This window comes from Liolophura sinensis, chromosome 7 (genome assembly GCF_032854445.1).
Source record: "Liolophura sinensis isolate JHLJ2023 chromosome 7, CUHK_Ljap_v2, whole genome shotgun sequence".
NCBI lineage: Eukaryota > Metazoa > Mollusca > Polyplacophora > Chitonida > Chitonidae > Liolophura > Liolophura sinensis.
In genome coordinates this window covers 50,290,801-50,311,773 of record NC_088301.1, presented here as the reverse complement: position 1 = coordinate 50,311,773, position 20,973 = coordinate 50,290,801, and the positions used below count along the sequence as shown (strand labels likewise).

Below are 20,973 nucleotides of genomic sequence, written 5' to 3'. Positions count from 1 at the left end.
TTAAATTTCGGGTTTATGTGTCCTGGGATACAATGTGTCACATTATATCCAAGATGTGTCATATAGATACACCTGTATATTCCTGCTAAGAAAACCCCAGACACTCACTCACTCACTCACTCCTGCAAAGAAAACAAATTTCGTCCAATGGTGAATCCAGTTACCGTTTCTGAAAACTTGGTAGATCGTATGTATTAAACAATACGATCTTTCAGTCTGTTTCCCCTGTTTGATCTGAATGTGTCACAAATGTGTCCAGGTGTGTAAGTGTTTCATAAACGTGTTCGTGCTTGGTGAACTGTGTCTTGAGGAAAAGGTTGGGAACACTTTTGCGACGTGATAGACTGACATATGCCACTTTAGAGGGTAATCCACTAGAGCCTCTTCAAATAAAAGCCGTCCGTTGATTGGTTCAGCGTGTGCCGGAAGTAGAAGCCCCGCTTGTCAACTACACAAACGTGACTGTCATTGCCGGGAAGGTCTTACAGTTTGATTTGTAAAAAGCTTCTGAGATTGCGCGAGATGTATTTTGAGGTTGTATGTGATTGACTTTAAAGTCTTTACACTTCCTGCTTTTGACCGAAGGAGCAAAGTCAAACGATCAGAACTGGCTCCATAGGCCAGTCATTTGCTTGACAACCCATCCAGCAAGCTCGGCTCCCAACAACGACAACAACGCCACAGGTGCTTTACAAAGGTTGTAGGCGTTTCTACTTGGGACTGTATAGAATTACACCCGGGTCAGAAGTGACTCGCAGGTTAAAGGCAGTCAGATGATACCTCAAGTGGACAGCTGATCTTCTCCTTGGTAAATTACTATACATTTTCCATTCATGATAAGCTTACAGAGGTTATCACTATCATATTGACTTCATGCTTGCCTCGAAAGATCTCTTTTTCTTATACTGTTCCAGCGTCGTCTCGACGCTTACAGTGTTAATTTCGTACTTAACGAAGGTCCAGGCCGATTGTCATCGTTGTCGATTAAGTCTTGCACAAATAAAAGACACCAACCTAAAGACCAGTTTTCTGCACCCACCGCACCACCACTATATATCACTACTCGATTTAGAATAGATTTATTATAGCCATGAAGGCTTCCTCGGTATACGCTCCTCGACGAATATCGCCATGTTAAGCAGCTATGCAAATGTCCTGCTTCATAGTGCAGTGTGAAGATGGCAGCATTTGCCTAGGAACGTATAACGTGGGAGCATGCGTGACTGTAATAAATCTATTCTAAACTGAGTAGGGATTTTCGGTGGCGGTGCGGTGGTTGCACAAAGCAGGTTGATGTCTTTTATTTGCGTGAGACTTGTTCTGTAACAAAGACGATTGACTGGTCTTTAGTTGAGTACGAAATTAACATTGTAAGCATCAAGTCTCCAATGGCACTAGACCAGTATAAGAAAAGGAGTTGGAGTCTTTCGAGGGGAAAAGGTGTCGAAGTCTTCCATACCAAATGACACAGAACAGTTGTGGCAGTCAGAATTTTCAGATATAAGCAACATTCGCCACAGCTGTGGTGACTTATTGTGATAAGACTAATGGCATGCTGCTGTTCTAGTCAGAAATGGCTCCATTCGTAATGACTTAGAATTGTGATGTGTTTGACGTAAGCAATTGATTCATGCATACATGATGGCAGATACACATGTAAAAGTGAAAGTGTGAGTGATGAGGACGTGTCGCAGATTTTGCTTGTCAAAGTATTGTTCAGTATGAACATAACCAGACAAAACCCTAACTGTGGATAAGGAGCGAAGGACTGTAAATGCTTGAAGGTAAATGTAGGTGAAACAAGTTGGTAAGGTGGGTAATTTAGCATTTGTCAGAGGATTCGAAATACAGGAAAAAGAGATTCACAGGTCTGATACTCTGCCCCCCTCCCCAGTCCTAATGTGCCTTCGCTGCCTTTTATGCCTTTAATGTGGGCCAAAGTCACAGGTGCTTGAATACAAACTTATGCTTGGAATACACCAGGGCTTTAAACACAACTCAGTTGGTTGTACAGAGCTGGTTCCAGTTGCTGATGACCATACAACTTCAAGGCTGAACCATGTAATGATAGGAGCACATCTCCAACTGAGTCATTATACCTGAGTGATTACTTCATCTACTGTTCATGTCAAGCTTGCTGTATCAACTAGAAGCCATGGTCCTCAATATGTATTTTTCCTTGCACAAGATTAATCCTGTCACTGATACTGGGTTTTCATACTTTAAGTGATTAGCTCTTTGCAAAGATGGCATGTTAACTGACATTACTTTCTGGTAGTGGCTTTGTCTGAGGCGTTATGTCACTAAGTTTAATACTCATGGCGCACGCTAATTTTATCCCTGTGCTGCATTGATCAAGTAGTTCAAGCCACTGTCTCATAAGTGAAAAAGCCTTGGTTCAATGTTGAGTTAGCTCATAAAGGTCCAGACTTGATAACATTAGGTTACTGTGAAGTGTTTTGTACATTATGGAGTGGTATTGTAAGAGTCCATGTTGTGTTGAAAATCCTTATTGGACGAGAGGTGACGAGGCATCTCGTTCAATGCGGATTTTCAACACAACATGGAGAGCACAACATCACTCAATAATGTACAAAACACTTCACAGTGACCTATTTATTATATAGCTGAACCTTTTTGAGGACCTAAAACCTCATCAAAAATTAACGATTGAAGATACATGTACAGGTTAAGCTGGCCTTGGAGGAAGTTCTCACTGTTCTCACTATTCTCAGCAGGCAATGCACTCTGTATCCAGGGTTTGTAGCATCGCCTCATGGGTTTTTGTGGCATTAACACTGTGAGCACTAGAGCAGAAGAAGCGACACCTTTCATAGAAATAAATACTGCTGAACATACTACAGTCTACAGCATAAGCAGACTGCGTACCAAATTCAAATTCATTTTGATTCAAACGATTCAGTCGATCTCGTGTTCAGAATTTTTTTTTTTTTTCAACTGACACGAAAGTATGAGTACCATGAAAACGCATATTGGGATGATATATTCCTAAGTTGCTTTTGATCTTCGCTTTTCTGTTTTGCAGAATTTGGAAATCAACAAATAATGAAATCTTTTTGCCCTTACACATTTCCTCGTCATTGTTTACAAAAATATGGAGAGCAAACGATAAACACAATGGTGCGGCTCCCCAGTACTTGTAGCATATAAAGTTACCTTGCTTTGCCTCCATACAGTATGAAAAAAAATATGGCTTTCCGGGATTCAGTATTACTCCAAGTACAGGAGGCTCATGTGGTCTGACTGATTACATTGGACCACATTTATAGCTATATAATAATGATTGTATTGGTTCTTTGCTGCTTGGCACTGAGCATAAGTTATTGGACCAAGTACTGATTGGTTTAGTAAAACAGAAAAAAAAAGTAGTTTGGCCTGATATGATTGAGTGTTACTGGACATCATGGCATAAGGTTATACCATCCCAATATTATAGAAATATAATATATAAATATTTAGAAATAATGTTGAAACATTCAGGTTAGTATATTGATATACATGTATGTACTAACTTGGAACAAATATCCAGTCTCATGGCTGTATGTCAACTAGCAGGAAAATTTAACTGACCCCTTTCAGTTAGAGTTCATCCTACAGTTTGCTATACATTGAATCCACAAGTTATTTGAAAATCTTCTAACAATAATACAGCTGTTGAAAATTTTGAAATGAGAAGTCAAACTGCTCCTATGATAATGCCATTTGCCTTCTTGTATTAAGTGGAATATTTTTTGGTATGGTCTAAAATTCTGATAATTAAATGAATAAATGTTTTTTACATTAATAAAAGGGGATGTTATATTGTTGATGCCCTACATGTAAAGCAGAGTAAATTTGGTGTATTAGAATCAGTGTTAATGTAGATGTTAAAGGTTGTATCTCTCAGAGAAATGGATGTATTGAGGCCGGGTTTTATATGTATGTATGAGAGGGGTGTTTCATCACTGACACCCTGCCTGCCTGATAATATACCATAAATTACAAAATTGTTAATATAATAGCTGTGCAATGTTCATGTATTGATCTTAAAGTGCTACTTTACTCCAAAGAGAAAACATGAGGAAATACGAAAATGATGTGAAGAATACCATATGGAACACCATGGTTGGAAAAAATTTAGGATGAATGAAACTATTTAACCCCTGTAAGTTAAGAGTCCTCAAAGACAAAGTCCTCCGCCGTTTCCATAAACTTTCCCTTATGTGACATGATAGTATTCCTTATGGGATGATGAATCAGGCAGATATGACATCGAGTGAAGTTTTAGGCTGGATTGACATAATGTGTCTTTGAAAGTACTCTATATCAGCAAAGGGTAACATCAAATCTTCCAGTGTGATGTCACTAACAACATCAGCTTTAGTACAGTGCAATTTTTTGTAGGTTTAGGAAAGCAATTCTTGATCTTTATCATTTAATCCTGCTTTCAAGACATGTAGGTTTTGACACTGAAGTAGCTCTTTGCAATGTAAGTTTATTTGTGTGATTAAAACCACAGTGACACAAGGGGGATGTCCTGCCATGATACCATGTATTTATGCTAATTAATAATTACTGTATAACGGAAAAATCATTACTGTAACCATCATTTATCTATCAACATTAAGGTAAAAGTTCAGTGGTTTCCTACATGCATAAAGTACTTTTATAGTGACATTGGCTCTATAGTGGCACGAAAGTGAAGATAACATTATTTCTGCTTTGTGTGGCTACGTTGGCATGAGTACAACATGCTAGTTGGGTGCATAATTATCCGCAATATTGTTTGTAATTCATGTGTCTCATACAGATCTAGATTAGATATAACCAAGGTGTATTTTCTACTTGACTACTTGAACCATGTATTTCACCGTGGTTCATCATGCATGCAACACCACATGAAACATTTACTTAGTCTCCATAATGATCCATATAAAAATTGGCCAGGCAGCCCTTTTTTGTGCAAAATTTCAACAGGACAGGGCTGTTCCTCAAGCCCCAGCCCTCAGGCCAGAAATTAAGTAGTCTGCTATGGTTATGTCAATGGTGATAGCTGTCAAAACAACTCTATGTAGAGGAACCTGTGTAAGATTGGAGATGCTCAGCTGTTCCTGTACTCCTAGTGAATTCATTGTTGACATCACTTTGGAAAAAACATTTGAAAAAAAGATAAAATGTGCCTCAAAAATTAAATTATTTTTTGCTTATTTTATTTTGGCATAGCTTTTGTTGTTTAAAACCATAACCTATTTTAGAGTTCTTTTTCGTGTATCCTTTAATTAACCACACCCAAGAAAGAGAAAGAAACCCAGGATCATTTTAAACATTTTGGTGTTCTTGCCCTGCTCTTTTGTGTTGAGGTCAGTAAAAAGACATTTACAGCTGACAGTTGTACATGGAGTCATCATGACTGCGTCAAGGTAGTAACAGTAGGCTTTGTTTTGTCATGGGTGAAGCCTTTTGATACATAAGAGCAAAGCCTTGTTTCTGAAGTGCTGGGTTAAAGGTAACTTTGAATCGCTGATAAATAGATTACATCACAGCATTTCGTGGAAGGTTTTAACAGTAATGTTAATTACAACATTCTATTTGTGTGTGATCTAGCTAAAAACAGCCTGTGAGCTGCACTGATTGGTCAGGTCTTCTGGTCATACCCTTTTCAACCCATCCAACAGCCTTTTACAAAAGTGTACATGCAATCATGTAGATTAAATTTTATAATACAAAAAGGCAGTTATGTAAGGCACATTTGATACAAGGTTGATTTCACACCAGTAGTCATTGTCAAAGTGTTGAAAATTTTAAGATACAATGAACAGGGAGGGTTTGTGCTCATGAAGCCCACCTCAAGCGAGAGCTAAATGCTCAACTATTGAGCAGACAATGTCAGTGCCTCAGTCAAAAAGTTAAATGCAGATGATGAGCATTTGGCTGGCAGATTCCCGTGAAGCAGGTCATTTGACCAGATATAAGACCCCTCACATGGCTCATCAGAAGAAAAATGGCTGGCTGATGATGCGGTAGAACAGAGTTTGCTCATAATTTTATTGTTAAAACGTCGTTGGCAAGCTTCTTATCGACAAAAATAAAGAGATAAAACATCATGTTGGACGCCAATTTGAATGAACTGTGGGGAAAAGTCACATGATTTATTAATGCATTTCTGTTGGTCTGTTTATGTATCTGGCTGAGCTGGTGGCTTACATTCCTCGCTCAAACTCACCGAACTAACACCACACTTACATTTTGGCATGAGGAAGAACCATATTGATTTTCAGCGATCTTGGCCTTTTTCTTTAAGGTCATAGGATTCTTTTAAGTTAAATTTTATATAAGAGACTGCAATGGCAGTCTGAAATAAACAAACAAGTTGTTACCGTAAAGAGGTATTCTCCTGCTTCATATTTCATTTTCTAAGAAGATCTACACATTATTACAAACCACCATTAAGTTGGATCTATTCATTACATTGTACATGTGCTGAAGGCTGAGGGGTTTTAAGTGCATTGCACTGTATTTTTTTGAATTGCCGAAGGAAGAGAAATAGTCTTCCAAGCTTTTAGCTTGTAAGCCTGATAACTCCTCCAAGGCAAAAAAGTAAATAAATGAATAATAACTCATTCTTGCACATGCAGGATCTGTATGTATATATATATATATATATATATATATATATATATATATATATATATACATACACACTTGTACTTGGTGTACTGTATTTCACCTGAAGTTTCGTATGTTCAGAAGCATGTAAAGGCTTTAAAATAATACTTTGGATGCCTATACTGAAGTTTTTCTGATAATAATTTAATCTAACTTCACAAGAAAACTTTTGAAGTGTCCTTGTTAGGTGGATGAATCAGTCAAAATTAAGAAAAATGTGTTACTTGAAAAATTCTAAATTTTAAGTCTGAGTGTATAAAAACTTTTATTTATTTATTTTGCAGGAATAAATGTTTTTGAACTGTTTATCATTTAGCTGTATATATATATCTGTCATTTTCCATAGAGTTAGTGTCACTAAAATGGTAACCATGATTTACCTCTGTGTAACCCTAAGCACAGTGCTTATTATCTAGTACAGGCTTTTCATGATGGCGCCACTGGTAAGTGCTACATGTAAAATATTTCTGATGAAAGGATCTCATCAAGCATGGGTACGATCTAGTTGAAGAGTTATTTTGGTTGATGGTTAACCTTGACACCTGCTGGTTATAGAGGTCTGGTGCCTTTTCCCTCTTCACAAGAGTGATAGGGTGCTTGTATGTGGCTAATTATAACCTTCAGAATGTATTTATTTGTATCTCCTGGTTGTGTTGGAGTTCATTGTGTTGACAGTTCTGCCGTCATGAGGAATCTGAATATGTGCGTGGACCGCCTGAGACATACAGGTAACACAGCATGTCCATCATATACTGTACATTTATAGGAAAGTATGGTGTCCTTTGTAGGCAGTCTGAAAATTGGATTTTAATCGGATAATGGTATTGATAGAGAAATTTATTTGAAATCAATTTAATGCTGTGCTAAAAAAAATTCACATGTGTAACGTCAGTCAGTTTTAAGGCTGTATGGAGAAAAGGGAAAAGTTTGGATTTCCATGACTAGGATGGAACAAACATTCATGCAGTAATTGCCTACCACAATTTTTGTATTGTTTGGGAACATTTGAGACTAAATGCATTATTCTTCAAGTTTTAAGAAACAACTTCATGGGGTCAGTAACCTATAAATTCAAGTCCTCGCTGAAATGTAAAAATAGATTATTAGAATCTATATTAAAGGGCACATGAAAAGAAACATTGTGAAAGAAGACTATAGTTTAAATGGAAATGCAGAAGATGTGAACAAGACTTTGAACTCATCCTTAATTAATGTACAGTTACTTTGGGTTAGTTTTGTAACATAGTGACACATTTATGGACTCCTCACAATACTTAAACATTAGAGATGCTATACCAGAGATTTTGGCAAAAAATCAATCAGTACAAATCCGATACAATGTTATTTTCTTAGAATAGCCCAGGTAATTAGCTTTCATGAAATGTCAGTTTCTTCTGTGCATTTGTATCTGTTCAGCTAAATTTTAAAATAGTCGCACCATTCTCTTAGTTACATGGTTACTCAGTGATAGGATATGCAAATATATGGTGTATCAATAATCCTCAGACACACCATATATTTGTGTATCCTGAGTAACTATGTAATGAATTTATTTCAAAGACCCATTAATTCAGTGCATAAGGCAAATGCTTCGGCGATGTGACCATTGTATTTACAACCCAAAAAAGGGAGATAGCCTACTCAGCAAACACATTTTGACGTGTCTGCGGGATTCGAGAATATATCTGTTCCCCATGTGACTGTTGTTGTCCAATGAAAAGCGGAGTATTTAGTCTGATGTGGGATAAATGTAATTACAGCATTCAATCTTTACCTCATTTGATTTCTGGATAAAAGTATTGTTGTAGATGTGGCCTACTGACCAAATGTGGTTGCTGTGACCATGTATTTGACACAGAAATTTGTAAAATCTGTTTACATTTTGACTAATTCAATGTTTAGTTTAAAATCTGTGATTTTATCAGTTTATAATTCCTTGGCAATGACATTATTTATATCTGCCAACGTTGGTTGATCCTAAATTATGGGTTGTGTTTGGTCCTGATTAATGCATGGAGTGGAATTTGACATCGGCATCTGTTGCTAATGAGTATACTCATCAACAACATCTACTGATGTACAGGTTAAGTGTGAAAAAGTTATGATGCAACTATATTTAAAAATTTAGAAAATTGATTACCAATTTTGAACAGTTTCTTTATTCTGTGTGAAAATTGTTTCTAATTTAACTATTTCTCTCCCACTTTATGATTATAACATGATTTATTACAACATGCGGTATTAAAATGTCATAAATGTGTTCACCAAATTTTCCTCAAAACTTGTTAGTGCTCACCTTGGCACATAGATGTATTTTTTTTTATATCTTGTTTGCACCCAAAGGCTTAGTTGTTAGGCTTATATTACTGTACTTGAGCTAAAATTTCATTACCAAGTCGCTCATTTTACCTGATTTTGAGAGTTCTCTTCATCTTAGAAAGAGGTTGTTTGGAAAGTAGGATATCATCCTGGTAGAAAATTTTTTGACACCAAAAGTAATGTTTTTTACCCTACTTTTTGAGGTGATTTTTAGGGCAAGTACATCTACAGTATTCAGTGCAAGCCATGATACAGTCATGACAGTAACATAATGATGTGGCTTATAATTAATATTTAGCATCAAACCAGTATCATCCATGTACAAGCTCATGTGGCGAGCACCACATATTATAAGACAGTGAGCAAATTTGTTTCCTGACCACAACACTGTAATGATCGAGAGGTGTACACGGGCGTGTATGTAAGTGCATGTTTTTGTCACTAACCTGCATGTTACCCTGCACAGTATGTTAAATACCACACTCGTCTTGTTGACTTCACCTAGATAGTGACTTGCATAATGGATGTAAAACTGTGTTTGCAGGCTATTGATTGTCATTTTTTGATTGCTGTAGACAGTGAGTCGTGTATGTGTAAGGTGGTAAGCTATGGTAAAATGACTTGACATTAACTAGAAAGTACCTTATTTTGCCTGGTTCGGAGGGCTTTGCTGCATGATCTTTGAAAGGTGCATTGAGGTCTGTTTGGAAGATAGGGTGATATCGTAAGTCTCTAAAAATATGCATTGTTTGGCGCAAACTTTTTGGTCATTTACTGTAGTGTACATCCATTTTATACTTGGCTCTACATTTATCATGGTTATAAAGACATTACATGCCAACATCTCTCCCTCCCCCAACACACACACTCAGCTACATGTATAGCACAGCCACCAGCTTTGTTTGCAGAAGAAGCTTTATATGTACATGTATGTATACGTGGGGTTTAACATCATACTTAATAATTGTTCAGTGGCATCATGAGGAGGAATCATTAGGTGTGTGTACATGTATTGTGTCTTCTTGTAGCAGGGCAAGTCCATGCCGCCAAAGTGCTGCCCCCACTGAAGTATCATGCTCAAGACACCAGACATGACACTAAACTGAGTCACATTATACTGACACTAGGCCAACCTGTCTTGTTTCATTGCTGTAACCTCAGTGCTGAGCTTCAAAGTAGGCAGCAGCGAGTAGCTGAGATATCAAAAGTTAAAATTTTTTTAAATGGAATATAACTTTAGCTATCTCATTTAAAGCACACATCTACATCATTCATGTTTTAACATGTACTACATCTGCACAGCATTTTTACTAAATAATGTACATGTAGGTTAATGGGCTGGATCCACATTCAGAGGTTTGTAAAATTCATGTTAGCTCATCACGTATCTTCTCAAGCCAACGTATGATACCTCAGTAGAATGCTTCAGATTGTCCATCTTATGTGTGAAAGGCTAACTTCAGGTCAAATAATCATACAAAATTGATGAAGATAGATGCTGAGAGATCCCATTGGGTGGCTCCACACTCGTCTTGGCAACAAAATTTTGGTTGACTTTCATCGCAGTTTAGAAGACAGAATAAAGTACACTTTTATCCGACAAGATCAGATCCCCACAATCTCTACCAACCCTTTGTCCACACAACCTTAGCCAGCCACACACTAAAACATAGTTGGCCTAGAGACTAGAATAAACTCTCACCTTCGCTTAAATTCATTACTTCAAAATCACTGTTTGAAAGCAGAAGAACTCCTTGTGTTTCCCTATTCACCCTGGAATAGAGCAAGTTCATTGAGCTTCAGTCCCACCAGCATGTTGTTATATCATCCAATTTACATTGAGTGTATGCAAATGAAACTGGTGAAGAAAAAAATGAAGGTGAAATACTAGGTTGTGATCTTCTTGACATGTTTGAATCTATATCAGTTGAGGAGACACAAGATATTGCACAGTTAAGGTTGAGAGGTGAAAATGATAATCTACGAGACATGTAGGTTATTATTTTCACCTTTCACGAGTGAATTTTATTTATTATTTATATTTTGACAATATGATGACTGTGTATTTGAAGAAATTTTAGCTGTAGACTGACGCAGACTTGTGTCTTGTATGACGTCATGTCTTGGTGCATGATATAAGAAATGTTAATGTTGATTGGGCTTGTGTGAGGACATCATTCTGCTATGCTTGGATTGGAACGTCATGAAACAAGGTGTTTCTTTGTGACGTCATGACGTCGGGGTGTGTAATAACAACAGTGATATCTAACTCGAGCCAGTGAGAAATCACTTTTATCAGTGAAGGAAATCCTGACATTTTGCCTTTATATAAATAATAAAAAGGGATATCATGGGATTGAGGGTTTGAGATTGTATCAACTCAGACTGCAATTTAAACTGAAGCCCTGATCGATGAGCTGCTGGGTTTCTCATAACTCTTGTTCTAACATTTCTTGTGAACCACTTTGCCACACCATGACAAAACACATATGCAAAGTTTTGCTAATATGTGCAAACCCTTTTCTTCAGCAGATCATAAACTATAATATAAATTAATAGCATACAATGCCACCAGCACAAGAATGGATTACTTTAATTTATTACTCGTATCTAAATTTACAGGTAATGCATTTGGTGTAGGTAAATGTGGATGTTATATATTATATATATACATGTATATATCCTAAAATTTTTACCCTTTTTAACATTCAAAAAAGGGAATTTTAATCACAGCCATGTCCTCAAGAAACATAAATTTGATGATGAACATATCATTTATTTAACATTGGCTCAATCAGTCACTTGGAATAAAAATAAATGTCATAGATTAGTACAGGTAACACTAAAATAGATGACTGGTGTTATTGGTGTGTATACATATGTGTGTGTGATGTTCCCTCATTACAAAGTAAAAGGTCAGACTTGTCAGCTAGTGTATGACCTGGTGCAATTTCAGTATGTACTTAACTCTGGTGTTATATCATTCCTGTCACTTCCGTCTTCGACCATGTTATATACATAGTCCCAGCTTCGGTGTAAAAGTTGGTTATTTTACGTGTGTACATGTACATTTAAACCACCATCATGCGTCTCTAATTTGACAGTGGATCAGCTGATATTTTTCAGTGTGAAGAACTGATTTCATTTTCCGTTTCTTTGCTAGGCAAGATGTTGGAAGACAGGGACCTATCGATGTCCCGACAGCTTCTGAATTCATCTGATGCCAACCAGGTGATTGTCAGAAGGCCGGTCTACTCCCAGGTAAAATTCGATGAGGGTTATGAGAGCCGATCACGATCTGGAAATAAAACATCCATCAAGGACAAAATCAAAGGGCTGTGTAGCTGTCGATGCTCTGCGCAATGCTGTAAAAACGTCCTGAAGAGAAACTTTCCATTTATACACCTGTTAAAGGGTTACAGCATTAAAGATGACTTACCTAATGATATCATGTCTGGACTGACGGTTGGGATCATGCATATACCACAAGGTGAGAGTCAAATACAAGCAGACTGGTTCACTTCTGTACATGTAGACCTATGCAACTACATGGAATGAATATACTGTATTTCTCCTAATGTTTGGTATGTGAAAATGCATTACTTGTATCAAACTTAACACTTTTTATGCCAGGTGCCCAAAAATTAGGTTTTTCTGATAAGAAGTTACTCAAGCTTCACAGAAAAATTGTTAAGTGGCATTGTATAAAGGTGAACGAATCAGTCGGAATCAGGCAAAAATTTATCACAAACATTTGAAAAATGCTTAAGTTATGGTGAAGTACAGTTTCAAGATTCATACATATGGGAATAACAGTTTTACAATGTCAAATAATATGGATATATATTAATATTTTTGTATATAGGAACTCTTAACTTGTATTATCATACCATAGTGGAAATGCTTGTTCATGTGGTTGTCGGTTTTATAGTTATAGTGCTTCAATATAGCAGGTTGTAACATCTGTGTATTTTTTGTATCTCAAGTACTTGAACCCCATGACAGCTGGTAATTGTATAATGAAGCTAAATCCCTTTTTTTTAAATTAATGTATAATGGATTTTTTGTCAGATAATAGTAGAAATTTTGGTTTTAGAGTAAACATTGAGACCAGGTCCTGTAAACTTTACTGTAGAGTATAAAACCATATTAATTATATATGCCCAGTAAGTAAAATAATGGTGTGTGCAATCAAACGTTTGAATTTGTCACTCCCTTGTTTCTAGAATCTGGAATGATTAAACCTTTTTTAATTCATTCCATAATAACTGTACAAATTTCCTAGATCTGAAAATTACAAGTGGCAAGTCTTAGACAACAATATTTGTTATGTTTAATACCAATCTACACAACATCATGTTCTTTATCATAGATTTACATGTAGCTTCAATGCATGGTTTAAAAAATTGCATGAGTTCCTACATTAGTATAACACACACATAAAGTTTGCTTTATTACTGTTTTATTTGAAGCTGAAATTTAGCAATTCATGAAATGGAATGATCTCTCCAAACCGTGTAGGTAAAACACTACCGTACTAAAGAAATTCCAGTTTCCATATGAAATGTCCAAAAAGGAAAGTGAAGTCAAGTTTGTCATCTGTTGCTGTTAAATTTGTATTTGTTTTGGAGACATAGCTGATGTGGTCTTTCCTTTGGTACAAAGATGTTGTCCCCATCAAACTAAAAAGTGTTAATGTATATGAGTATGTCTTGGTTGAGGTTCTAATTATACAGGTAAGGCTGCACGATGTTTATTTGCAAAGTTAGCAGAGAGTGCCGGCGGCAGTAGTTAGATTCATGAACATGTTATACAGTGCCAGTTTTTCAATATATTTCTAATTTACTCATGTTATCTGCAGGAGCTGCTCAAATGAAAGCGAGTTTTTTGTTCAGACATTCCAGACATTATTTTGCCTAACTTTTAGATCAGAGCCAATGTCATGCAACCACTGGAATGAACTTTCATTTAAAGAATCTGTTACAATAAAATCTCAGGGCTTAATCCACAAGTAGGCATCAAGGCATCAAACTAGTGTGTTTATATTTTCAAGTATTGTATGAAAAAGTGTGTAAATGAAATTAAATTTGCCAAGAAAAGCCTATATGTAACCATATGAAGCCTTTTTACTCTTTGGGTATTACCTGCATGATGGCATAATTCATATCATAGTTACTTTTATACTGATTTATGGATCACACCATCAGAATTGAGTTTATTTTGTCTTCTTTTTACTTTATATTAATTTACCTACAAAGGATATTGTTATGCTCTTTTTTTTTAAGCAACCCTCGATCTTAATCATACCTAAGACTGCAGAGCAACCTAGTGACAGGCATTGTATGATTTAGAAAGCTCATAGTAACCATGGAATTATCTCTTTAAAAATTAGAAGCTACATACATATATATTGAAAACTTCTCTGAAGGACTTGTTAAAAGTTGTTAAAAAAGTGTAATACGTGTAGACCTTAACATACTAAAAAGTGAACTTTCAGAGGTCAATGTCCAGTTTTAAAATTATTCTCTGAACTTGGAGAGCCAAGCTTTCCTGTAAACAGAGAGTGTTAAGCTGGACATGTACAGGAATTCACTACCTTCAAGTTGAAGCATTCCAACCATGTTCATGCCAGATTTTACTCTAAGAAAGGTGCGTTGTTTTCTAAAACCCGTTAGAATTATTTCCATTTTCTCATGTAGGCCTTGTGTATTTTGGGTGTCCAAAGCTTGGTGGCTTAGTTCTTGGCCTGTTTTAAGTGAGCTGACTTTAATTGGCTAAGTTAAGAAGCACATTACCTGGAAAGCCAGTTACCTGAGATATGCTTGTTATGTGTGGACATTTAGTGAACACCTTTGTCCAGTAAACCTCACACCTCCTACTTGAGACTTGTGCAGTTTAATACCTCTTTACAGTGCTCTAAAGACACCATAAAAATGGAGAAATTAATTAATTTGCTTCAATTTTTAGTTCTCCTCTACAGATTAACTACAGCAGGAGCTTATGTCACATCTCAAACTTATGTCATACCTCAAGTGCAGGTGTCCAAACCAGTTTAAGAAAGTGATAGGGATATTTTTACTACTGTACTGGTTTAACCTTGCCTTTCAAGTGACATTTTTTTTATTAACATTCAGAGACATCATTCGCACATCATTTGCCATGCATTGCAGAGCAATGCCCCAAACAAGAGCGGTGTCACTGATGCTTATAAGTGAATAGGACATGGCCTGTGTAGTCTGGCTAAACATTTCAATCCTGACTGATCAGAACTGATAGGTACCAGACGCTGTTGAATTCTGATACAAAAGAGAATCTAGATGTCAAAAAAAAAAACAGACGTGCTATGATGATTGTCAGAAGCTTTGGAGTGAAGTAAAAAATAGCAACTAGCAATGCCTTTACATAGAGGGGAACGAAAATCAGAGAGGTAGCAGTCACTGTTTGGCTGTGTATTTCTAAGATCTTGTCATGAAGCCATACAGTCTGGTAGAACATCACAAAGAGGCTTAAATATAAAATCCTCCTTAAATCTGCCGCAAACCGATGCAAACTATCTTTTACTGTTTTAGACATTGACTTTTGCTGTTGTTAGCTCATTGGCACATGTAAATCAAAGGCGCACATACGTACCCCAGCCTTGATATAATACTGTTGACTGCATCACTCTCTTGTAGTCACTCTCTACATTTTGTAAGCATGTATGCATCAATGTACTACGTATTGGAGGGGGTGGGGGTGATCTCAAGGCAGCTTGTACAAGATGCCTACAGGGAGGGAGGGGATCAAAAAGTTCAGAATGTAAACGTACCTATTTTATGGACGGCCCCTACCCATGGTCCCTTGCATATTTAATTACCATAAGTTACAAAGTTCATGATATAATTATGTATCAGAATCTGTGTTAAGGTATATGTTCAAGGTGGTATCTCAATATGTAATGCATGAGCTGAGGTTTTGCAAACATAATAGCACACTGACACAATAGCACACCGCACAGAGAATATTTCATCTTTAATGATTTAGTGTGTGTATGTAATTACCTTAAATGACAAAATTTATTACTTGTTTTTTGTGTTAAAATGAATGACAAGTACTGTAGGCACTGAGCTGCAGTTTTTGCTTTCATATTTCTCCTACAGGTGAACTCTGTTGTAGCATTGTTGAGTGTGGTATTAATATGATCAAATGGATATAGGTAAGTAGATTATTGACTAGCACTACATGTCTTAACTAAGGCTGTTTTTATTATTGACGTGTTTCAGGAATGGCTTATGGATTATTGGCAGCGCTCCCTCCTGTATATGGGCTGTATGTGTCCTTTTTTCCAGTGTTCATGTATTTTCTCTTTGGAACCTCTAAACATATATCAATAGGTAAGACAAAAATGGCAAATCTGTCCTCAGCTATCGTTTGGCTGAGGAGAGTAATCCTAACACCTGTCTGAGGTATTAGATTAAAATGAAATATTCACTCATTGAAAAGAAAATGTGCAATCTTCAGTTCTGAATGTAATTGGATAAAAATGTGTCTGAACAAGATCTAAATATGCAGACATTTGCTCCAGAATTTTATTGTTATGGTGCGATGCTGGCTGCGATGGTCGAAACGCTGGCTGGCTGGCTGGGACTATCAGGCCCCTGACCAATGAGGTTGCATGCTCAAATCCAGCTGCCGAGAGCTTTGTGTGGTACTGGGTAAAGGTCCATGGTTTACTTCAGTTTCCACCACCTTAGAGTGTGACCAGGCAAAATTCTTAAGTTCTTAAAATTAAGGGCATTAAATACTAATCAGTAATCATTCAATCAATAAATCAATGTCAGATATACCATCATAGGTTAGAGAATGTAATCAACAAATTGGCTTTGTAGCCCACAACGTTTGGAGCCTAAACTCAGCACTGAAAATTCTTCATTTAAGCACCCATGCACAGTATTTAAATAGTGTGTCTTTTGCACCTGAAGAGATACATGAAAATCTGAATTTGTTTATATATTTTTCTTATTTATAAGTAGCAGTGATGGCTTGGTATCCAATTGTTCTTCATGCTGCTTGTTCCAGGTACATTTGCAGTTGTAAGTCTGATGGTGGGTGCTGTGGCTGAGAAAGGATTTGCCAAATACGGATCTCCTGTAACAAACTTGACGATGACTCCCGACAGCAATGGTACAGAGACATTAAGTAACCATGGAACAGCCGACCCTATCAAATTGGGCTTTGCTACCATGGTGACGTTTTGCGCAGGCTCTATGCAGGTAAATTGGTAGATATTATATTGGTAGTTGTATGAACTGGCCACACCTGTCTACATCTCCACAGTACAAATATGCATGGGTATTGACCCCCCATGGTTCTCAGTACAGATTTATTATTAATGAATGCTCTTGCTTGGTTTTACAATATATGAAACAATTACCCCTGCATTGGATGCCATTTTAACTATGGTGATTAACTAAAGAACGCGAAAGTCAAAATCAGTGAGAATCTAAAATTCCTTCAGATGTTAAAATGTGGAACAAATGGTGTTTGATATAGTTTGTTTCCACACAAATTTTGTCTTTTGGCAGCAAACCCAGTTCTATTGTGAAGTATTAATGAGATTTTATTAAAATTTTTTTGCACCATCAAAACAAATTAGGCATGCTAGAAATATTTGATAGTCAGAATGTATTGATTTTTGAACACTGGAGATCTTGTAAAGCAGAAAAGTAATTGAACATTTTGCCTGATTCTGCGAGTTCTGCTGTTCTAAGAAAGGTGTTTTAAGGATTGTTTATAAGGTGGGATAATATCCGGCAGGTCGGAAATATAAAGTGAAATGTGTGGCAAATGTTTCTTAGAACATTTTGGATGCTGATCAGGACTAAATTAGTATCTGTTGCTTGTGTGTAATAAATCAACATCAGAATACTCCATTTTATTGAAATTTAGTTTCAAATTGGAGGGAAACTTTGTTATAAAAACTTTAAATTGTTGTAAAAGATGAAAAATATTCTGATAAGAGAAAGTTCATTTGAGCATGCTGTGTACTTTCAGCCCATTTATTGCCCAATAGTCATGATTCTATAATTATATTGCATTTTGTATTCCATTTAGTATAGGCTTATATGTACATGTCATGATCACGTTATGTTTTGTTTTCTCTGTCCCAGTTGCTGATGGGGGTTTGCAAACTGGGCTTTGTTACCACGTACTTATCCGACCCTCTTGTGCGTGGATTCACCACAGCCGCAGCGTGTCATGTTTTTACCAGTCAGATTACTCATGTGTTTGGGAACTATGGCAATGAAGCTAGACCCAGTGGGGTTCTCAAGCTTATCAAGGTATAAGAAATCAAATGGAAAGAAACTCAGCCTGAACTGTAGTGTTGGTTGAAACCAAACATGAAGTTCAGTTTCTTATTATATAAAATTGTCAGAAAAACAAATTATCAGTTTGTGGTTTGATGATATTTTCAGTCCATTGACACCTGCTTTTTACTAGATATTTAGATATTAAGTAAATAATTAGATATTTACTTTTGACCTTCATCGTACGTTTCCCTGTTATGTCAATAATTCCAAAATTGAGGTGAATTAAATCAGTAATTATTGATGCAATGTGCATTGTCTAGAGGGTACTAGACAATTATTACTGAATGAGCTGTTCCCTTTCCTAACTGAGACTGAAGGTTCTCTGAATCTTTACTGTTCTTTTTTTTTTTTTCTGCTAATTTTTTTTTCTTGTTATGTTTTTCAGATGTATGAAATCTTCTTTAGACATATAACCAAGACAAACATTGTTACGTTGATTACCGCTGTTGCTTCCATGCTTTCCCTGTACTTGGTTAAAGAATGTATCAATGTACGTTTTAAGAGCAAAATGAGGATGCCTGTACCTATTGAATTAATAGTGGTAGGTATTCAGTTATTATTTACAATCACATCAGAATGATTGAAGTCAATTCAGAGATTCTCAACTTAAATTGTCCGTGAAGGCAGAAAAAATACATGGTTATATTATTTAATACCGTCCTGTCTGCTGTCCATGAAATTGCAAATTTTAGTGTGGAGAATTCATAATAATGTAGAATCCATCCTGTACAAGGTTGGCAAACTGCATTCTTAGTTTCATTGAATCATCATGTGACCACATTAAGCTACTAGTAGGTGGCACAGCATGAAGAACACAGATAGTTGTGTGTAACAGATTATACTTAATGTAGAAAACTTACCCTTTATTGCAGAACTTTCACATTTGAAAATTCTCTGATTTTTTCATGAGTCATTCTCATATCTTTTAAAATACTATGGATGGAATTTTGTATATTTTCTAAATAATATAGAAAAATAAATTTATATTTCAACAACAACAACAACAAAAAATTGTCTTTATTTGTGAAAAATTATCTTTTTTCCCCCCCAGGTTGTATTAGTCACAGTTATATCACATTTTGCAGAGCTTCATGAAAATTATGATGTTGCCATAGTTCAAGAGATACCAAAGGGGTAAGTGAACTATGATTATATCAGTCAATGCATCCAGAATGTAATAGCACAGGTCCTGATGTGTTGTGTTAACAGAGGAGGTAACTTGGTGGTCAGGTTGTTAAGACTGTTAAGAAGAAATAACTTGAGGAATAAGCTATAGAGCTGTCAGTGGGTAGAAACTTTATCAGAAACATGTCCAACTTGTCTCTTTTCATACACCCCCACCATCAGGCAGAGTATATTATGTTATAGCAATTTTGTCCGTCTGTCTGTCCATGTTCATGTCTGATGATGATGTCTCACGACTCACATTTGTTCATTCCACGGATGCCATTTTCCTTATTTATGCTATATAAATAGATATGATTTTGTGTCCGGGGTATAACTCCAACTGTTTTCTGCGTAGGGTTTTAATTTTAGGTGGATACATACATAGAAAGATGACGATGCGTCCCGACTCACATTTGTTCATTTCAACAGTTGTCATGGTGACCACATAGCCATTTTGCTTATGTATATACTAAATAAACAGATATAATTTCATGTCCGGGCTAAAACTCCAACTGTTTTCCACACAGATTTTCATTTTTTGTGGATACATACATGAACAGATGATGATGTGTCGCGACTCACATTTGTCCACTTGTGCGGTTGTTATGATAAACAGATAGGGTTTATATTCACCACATTGCTGCTGGTATTCTTTTATACATTTTAAACAAATACATTTGTTTGGGTGTAAGTTGCGTTCGTCTGAACTTTTGTTTTGTCTTAGATGGGAAGTCTTTTTTTTTTTGTTTTTCAGGGTTCCTCTACCACAGGCTCCTAAATTTGAATACTTGACTGAAGTCATCACAGACAGCTTTGCAATTGCCATTGTGGGATTTGCTGTGTCTGTATCTATGGCAAAAATCATTTGCAAAAATCATGACTATGAAATTGATTCTAATCAGGTATTGTATATGTCATGGTTTATTTATAGATTTTATTATATTGTGAGAGAAAGGACATGTATTAAGGATAATGCATATAGTGTACGATAAAAGTAATTTTATCCTTGCCAGCTATTTGCACTAACAAAGTGCATCTTTGGAGGTAAATAAATGTCATAAAATATTACTTTTGGTGGTGAAATATACATTTTCTTAGTCAGCTACAATCATACCTTCCAAACAAACCTGAGAACACCTTTCTAAAATCAAAAGAACTCTCAGAATCTGGAAGCGTGAGCTGCATAGTCATGGACAAAATTTTAAGTCATTTAGGGTAATGGACTTTGCACTTGTAATATTCAGAGATACACTGTAACATTATGTCAAGAACATTGCTTCATTTGTCCAGTAATAAGGCGATAATCACATTTTCAGACAGCTACTCTGACTGTGTACATGTATATATGACAAGTGTGTAGACATCCGTTGATGTTACGTTATTAATGTATTAGCTTGTCAGATTACCCTATTTCTTTTTAACTCCTGATGATGTTTCCTGTTTTGAGAATACTATCTCCATTTGATCAAAA

At 36.2% G+C, this 20,973-nt stretch overlaps 1 protein-coding gene across 4 annotated transcripts in view; it reads left to right on the top strand.

Annotated features, from left to right (window-relative positions):
* The window catches only part of LOC135471945 (prestin-like), a 38,372-nt gene that overhangs the window by 2,851 nt on the left and 14,548 nt on the right, over positions 1–20,973 (top strand). For 2 of the 4 annotated variants that reach the window (XM_064751402.1, XM_064751401.1), the window contains exons 1-8: positions 458–808; positions 12,149–12,475; positions 16,248–16,358; positions 17,044–17,237; positions 18,135–18,305; positions 18,721–18,876; positions 19,387–19,469; positions 20,257–20,404. In XM_064751402.1, the coding sequence (XP_064607472.1) occupies positions 12,154–12,475; positions 16,248–16,358; positions 17,044–17,237; positions 18,135–18,305; positions 18,721–18,876; positions 19,387–19,469; positions 20,257–20,404 (1,185 nt within the window). In that variant the 5' untranslated portion in view covers positions 458–808; positions 12,149–12,153. Of the gene's footprint in view, positions 1–457; positions 809–9,570; positions 9,710–12,148; positions 12,476–16,247; positions 16,359–17,043; positions 17,238–18,134; positions 18,306–18,720; positions 18,877–19,386; positions 19,470–20,256; positions 20,405–20,973 lie in introns of those variants that run through there. The other 2 variants (XM_064751399.1, XM_064751400.1) reach the window with 2 other exon arrangements.